Source organism: Biomphalaria glabrata, chromosome 9 (genome assembly GCF_947242115.1).
Source record: "Biomphalaria glabrata chromosome 9, xgBioGlab47.1, whole genome shotgun sequence".
Lineage (NCBI taxonomy): Eukaryota > Metazoa > Mollusca > Gastropoda > Planorbidae > Biomphalaria > Biomphalaria glabrata.
Genome location: NC_074719.1, coordinates 29,095,247 through 29,102,138, shown reverse-complemented (window position 1 = coordinate 29,102,138; position 6,892 = coordinate 29,095,247). Strand labels below are relative to the sequence as shown.

Sequence of the window (6,892 nt, the reverse complement as noted above, 5' to 3'; positions counted from 1 at the left end):
ATTACAGTAACCGGGATGGTCTTGGTTTAACCCCTACCCCTAAATGAAATTTCCCTGAAGTGGGTTTTGGAATATTTCAATTGTTGCTTTCATTTCGTTTCCAATTAGATGAGAGATTGGAAGGTAACAGTATCACTTCCCCCAACGTTGTCACGGCGCCAGAAAAGCTAGACAAAAAATATTGTCAGCAAATTCCATGATAGTAGCCAAAAGGGTTTTGAGTTTAAAATCCCATAGAAGGGGGGGGGTTTGAGGTTACCCCCCCCCCTTATTTTTTCCTCAGTTAAAAAGAAATTAAAGCAAACTACAGTCTCAATTTCATGAGCGTAGCAAAGGGGAATTTTGAGATACACCCCCTCCATAGAGTTTTACGGTTAAAACCCATCTCTTTAATACAAAGCTAAAGCGAACTAGGTCACCAAATTCCATGAGCGTGGCCTATGGAGGGACTGAATTGCCAGGACAGCGCTAGACGAGCGGTCAACCGTGACGAGTTGCGGCCACTCTTCGAGAAAGATCTATTGTGAACACTACTCAGGTCAGTCACGTCGGATACAGTCATGTGAACACTACTCAGGTCAGTCACGTCGGATACAGTCATGTGAACACTACTCAGGTCAGTCACGTCGGATACAGTCATGTGAACATTCAGAAGGGTCGACCGATGTTCCGTCGGAAATAAAAAGGCCTTCTGAAGGTTTCACAGTCAAGACGGTTCGAGTTAAAGTCAAGACAATTCACGAAGTCACAATTCAAGATCATATCCGGCACAGTGAGTCCTGTATGAAGCAAATCCGGGACTCGGCGGAGAAGCCAGTAGAATTTATTACAGCGATACAAGAGATGATACGGCGATACAAGAGATGATACGGCGATACGACATTTGTACAGTCTATGTTATGTGTTGCCACCTCTACAGTATTGGCTGTGATTTATTTGACATTCAAGTGTTTATTTATTTTGGAGCCCTGAGTTGTCAAGTTCTTTAAGTTGAGTTGGAAGTGTTTTATGCTAATAATATTACTGTGTTCAAAGTCTGACTTCTACTCACTATTTGTGTCACTGTGTTCAAAGTCTGACCTCTACTCACTATTTGTGTCACTGTGTTCAAAGTCTGACTTCTACTCACTATTTGTGTCACTGTGTTCAAAGTCTGACTTCTACTCACTATTTGTGTCACTGTGTTCAAAGTCTGACCTCTACTCACTATTTGTGTCACTGTGTTCAAAGTCTGACTTCTACTCACTATTTGTGTCACTGTGTTCAAAGTCTGACTTCTACTCACTATTTGTGTCACTGTGTTCAAAGTCTGACCTCTACTCACTATTTGTGTCACTGTGTTCAAAGTCTGACCTCTACTCACTATTTGTGTCACTGTGTTCAAAGTCTGATTACTACTCACTATTTCACACAAATTAAACAACGATGGAAATGTTGCCATAAAGCCAAAGACTAGAAGATTAGAAATGAAACATGTCAAAATCTGTTCTTTTCAAATTCAATAACTTATAACTATTTTTAGTGTTAGCAGTGTGTATTTGCTAGTAAATAAATCGTAATTTATACACAAACTATTAAAAACATAACAAGACAAAGAGAATAGCTCATTGACTTTGACTACATAGATCGAAGCTTTTGCTCCAATAGGATTTCTTCTATTTGCCAGTTGAATCAGATCGAGGCGAACGTTTCAGATAGGTTCCTGTAGTAGCTAGTTGAATCAGATCGAGGCTAACGTTTCAGATAGGTTCCTGTAGTAGCTAGTTGGATCAGATCGAGGCGAACGTTTCAGATAGGTTCCTGTAGTAGCTAGTTGAATCAGATCGAGGCGAACGTTTCAGATAGGTTCCTGTAGTAGCTAGTTGGATCAGATCGAGGCTAACGTTTCAGATAGGCTCCTGTAGTTGCCTGTTGGATCAGATCGAGATCGAGGCTAACGTTTCAGATAGGCTCCTCTAGTTGCCTATTTGATCACATCGAGATCGAGGCTAACGTTTCAGATAGGTTCCTCTAGTTGCCTGATGGATCAGATCGAGGCTTTAATATATATATATATAGGCCTTTATACACACACTAATATAAGCTATGATTCCCCGAAAGGGGAAAAGACGCTATTAATTCTGTGTGGAATGTCTGTCCGTCCCTCCGTCCGTCCGTCTGTCCGTCCGTCCCGTTTAGATCTCGTAAACTAGAAAAGATAGTGAAAATCCGACATCAGTATTTTTAGACCATTCAAAGTTCTGATGTAACGGCTACTTTTTTCTTTTCGGAAAAGAAAAATCTAATTTTTAAAACCACTTATGCAAGCAGTTTTTTCGTAAAATACACCACTTTTACAGCTATTCACTATTAATTTTAACAAGCACGGGAATCGATGACTATGTACCATATCTTTAACACATTTAAGCATTATGAGTGTGTATTACCTAACTAAAATATCTACAATATTAATGGGCACCTCCCTGAGGGTGTCGATGGGGCATTTTGCCCTCCTTACCCCCCTCCCCTCTCATCACGTCTCTGTCTCAACATAAAAATCTGTGCGAAAGAAATATTTTTTACCAATCGTTTTTGTTTAGCTTTTAGCTGTCTCAATGCGCTATGTATGAATCTATCAGTTGTGAAAGGGAGAGGGAAAAAGGGTATCTTGTGAATGTTTTCATGATCGTTTTATAAATGCATACAAAAACTGTTCACTCAGGGCTCAAGATTTCTCAAGGGAACTAATTCAACTTATACCACCACATTTGTTTTTTATTACAGAGAATTTTAAAGAAAAGAATTGGTGCCCCCTCGCCCCTCCCCGCTGTAAATACTTGTTTCATGAAATAAAAAAAACCAACTATTTACTGTTTATTCGTGCGGCCCGTGTGGTCGATCAAACAAAAAATGCAAACGATGCCAAAAGCCAAAACTGTCATTAGATTTCCTACTGAGTTGTTTCTATCCGGCGATGAACGCTTTTCTGGCAGTTCTGATACTCTTCTTTACATTGCAGCACTTGCATCCTTGTAGGAAGTAGACAAAACTGGTTGAACTGAGCATTAGTATTGTTTGAAAAGCGAGACGTTAATGAAGAAACTAACGAATCAAGATGCGGAATGTAAAGCCGTGTTCTGTAATAATCCCAAAATGCAAACATGTATGACGTTAGACACAGAGAGAGAGCGTCTCTCTCAACACCAGGGACCAAAACCAATGAATTCTTCTCGAATACAATCGCCATCAACGAATCCAACGCTCAAACACATCTACTAAGTGCCTGAGATATCTGCTTTCTCATTACCGAAATACCAAGAAAACGCAATTAATTCATGCTGTTGCCAGTGCTCCTTCGATACAAATCAACGTTTTGACTCAGATGGTACGGAAAGAACTTTCTTTTATCTCTTCTATCGTAAACTGGTGGACGTGTTTAACCTGCTGTTTTATTAAGCGCTAACACTGACAGCAATCAATCTTGTTTAAAGAAACTTTCCCACATATCAAATCGAAAGATAGCTGGCAAGGATATGTCCACCAAGACAAAAAAAAAACAACTTATCATATTCAAGGCCTTTACTAAATTTAATGATAACAATAATAGTGTGCAAGTGAAAACAAATCGTCACGACTAACATGCTATAGAATATTGAATTGCAAGCCTATAATAAAGCGTTCATGGTCGGATATGAACTACAGATTCTGGTTGATTACAATAATAACTTATCCTTATTAACTTTATTTCAGTGGAAGCACTGCATGTCAAGTTGTTTCCTAGCAGACGTTAATTGATTTGAAGATGCAAAAAACTGGCTGAAATTTGGCTACTCATAATTCAGAGGGGTGCACGTACATAGTCAGCCAGCAAGTCCTGATAAGCCAAGGCTCGTCTACTACAACTGTACTTCAGTCACCAGGGGAAGCACCAGGGGAAGCACCAGGGGAAGCACTACGTGTTCAGTTCTGAATTAGATTTTGATTCATCTTATGGTGCGAAAATTGGCTAAACTTTGGCTGCCCAGAATCAAGGGGTGGGGGAGAGTAATGGACCTCATTCACCAATCGTTAACAAACAACATTTAGTCACGTGATCTTATTGATAAAACAACGGAAAAAACTGTCACGTGACAACCATCATGAATTAAACATGAGATCGTAAATTATATAGAAGAGATAGAGCACCACGTGGCTAAATGTTGTTTGTTTACGGTTGGTGAATGAGGTCCATTGTTAGATCTATATTGTGTAATGTTCGCAACTAAATATCAATAAAACTCAATGCTAGAGATATAGAGAGATTGTAGGATGTAATCATCTTCTTTTTTGAAGTAACGTCTTTATTATATAAGATAAGATTGTATAACAGTTTTAATAATACTAACAAGTATTGAACAGCTAAATATAACCAGTTGATTACTTCACACTGCAGTGTCTTGTGTGTATTGAATTAGATTAAATATGGAACACATTTAACAATGTAGGTCTAAAAGTATCTGATGACTCAAGAGGAAGCAGAATTAAGTATGTAGACTTATTGGGCCACACGGAGGGACAGATAATATTGACTGATGTCAAACTATGGACTTGTCATTGACAGTCTTGTCTTTGTCAATATGTGTTGACCATTAGGAACGCCCATATCATATTGAATGGTGGCAGAAAGAGTTGGTGTATTGATAGCCACACTTTGAATGGCATTAGCTTTAAACAAATGTCGTCTCGATTTCTAACAGCAGTATAAGTTAGGAACTACATTGGTGACATGTATCCACTTCATAATGGCTCTGTTGGTTTTAAGTACTTTGATATTTCTTTAACTTGGTCTAAGTATTTCAACATTTGATATTTCTTTAACTTGGTCTAAGTATTTCAACATTTGATATTTCTTTAACTTGGTCTAAGTATTTCAACATTTGATATTTCTTTAACTTGGTCTAAGTATTTCAACATTTGATATTTCTTTAACTTGGTCTAAGTATTTCAACATTTGATATTTCTTTAACTTGGTCTAAGTATTTCAGCATTTGGTATTTCTTTAATGTGGTCTAAGTATTTTTTCTTTAATGTGGTCTAGATATTTCAACATTTGGTATTTCTTTAATTTGGTCTAAGTATTTTTTCTTTAATATGGTCTAAGTATTTCAGCATTTGGTATTTCTTTAATTTGGTCTAAGTATTTCAACATTTATTTTTTTAATTTGGTCTAAGTATTTCAGCATTTGGTATTTCTTTAATTTGGTCTAAGTATTTTTTCATTAATGTGGTCTAAGTATTTTAGCATTTGGTAGTTCTTTAATGTGGTCTAAGTATTTCAACATTTATTTTTTTAATTTGGTCTAAGTATTTCAACATTTGATATTTCTTTAATTTGGTCTAAGTATTTCAACATTTGATATTTCTTTAATTTGCTCTAAGTATTTCAACATTTGATATTTCTTTAATTTGCTCTAAGTATTTCAACATTTGATATTTCTTTAATTTGCTCTAAGTATTTCAACATTTGATATTTCTTTAACTTGGTCTAAGTATTTCAGCATTTGATATTTCTTTAACTTGGTCTAAGTATTTCAACATTTGATATTTCTTGAACTTGGTCTAAGTATTTCAACATTTGATATTTCTTTAACTTTGTCTAAGTATTTCAACATTTGATATTTCTTTAATTTGCTCTAAGTATTTCAACATTTGATATTTCTTTAATTTGCTCTAAGTATTTCAACATTTGATATTTCTTTAATGTGGTCTAAGTATTTTTCCTAGTGCTATTAGAGCATGGAATGGGTTGCCTGAGCTAGCCAGGAAAACCAGTGACTTGGCAGAATTTAAGTCATTGGTTAATATGCATGACAAAATGCATGACGCGTAGGACGTAATCATCTTCTTTTTTGAAGTAACGTCTGTATTATATAAGAAGATAAGAAGTATTTCAACATTTGATATTTCTTTAACTTGGTCTAAGTATTTCAGCATTTGGTATTTCTTTAATGTGGTCTAAGTATTTTTTCTTTAATGTGGTCTAGATATTTCAACATTTGGTATTTCTTTAATTTGGTCTAAGTATTTTTTCTTTAATATGGTCTAAGTATTTCAGCATTTGGTATTTCTTTAATTTGGTCTAAGTATTTTTTCTTTAATATGGTCTAAGTATTTCAGCATTTGGTATTTCTTTAATTTGGTCTTAGTATTTTTTCTTTAATATGGTCTAAGTATTTCAGCATTTGGTATTTCTTTAATTTGGTCTAAGTATTTTTTCTTTAATGTGGTTTAAGTATTTTAGCATTTGGTATTTCTTTAATGTGGTCTAAGTATTTCAACATTTATTTTTTTAATTTGGTCTAAGTATTTCAACATTGGATATTTCTTTAATTTGGTCTAAGTATTTCAACATTTGATATTTCTTTAATTTGGTCTAAGTATTTCAACATTTGATATTTCTTTAATTTGCTTTAAGTATTTCAACATTTGATATTTCTTTAATTTGGTCTAAGTATTTCAACATTTGATATTTCTTTAATTTGGTCTAAGTATTTCAACATTTGATATTTCTTTAATTTAGTCTAAGTATTTCAACATTTGATATTTCTTTTATTTGGTCTAAGTATTTCAACATTTGATATTTCTTTAATTTGGTCTAAGTATTTCAACATTTGATATTTCTTTAATTTGGTCTAAGTATTTCAACATTTGATATTTCTTTAACTTGGTCTAAGTATTTCAACATTTGATATTTCTTTAATTTGGTCTAAGTATTTCAACATTTGATATTTCTTTAACTTGGTCTAAGTATTTCAACATTTGATATTTCTTTAATTTGATCTAAGTATTTCAACATTTGATATTTCTTTAATTTGCTCTAAGTATTTCAACATTTGATATTTCTTTAATTTGGTCTAAGTATTTCAACATTTGA

The 6,892-nt window shown here is 34.5% G+C and overlaps 1 protein-coding gene across 2 annotated transcripts in view; it reads left to right on the top strand.

The window, feature by feature from the left end:
* Positions 1 to 4,609: 4,609 nt before the first annotated feature.
* The window catches only part of LOC106078340 (uncharacterized), a 58,942-nt gene continuing 56,659 nt past the window's right edge, over positions 4,610 to 6,892 (top strand). For both annotated transcript variants that reach the window (XM_056040977.1, XM_056040974.1), the window contains exon 1: positions 4,610 to 4,779. In XM_056040977.1, the coding sequence (XP_055896952.1) occupies positions 4,761 to 4,779 (19 nt within the window). In that variant the 5' untranslated portion in view covers positions 4,610 to 4,760. The remainder of the gene's footprint in view (positions 4,780 to 6,892) is intronic.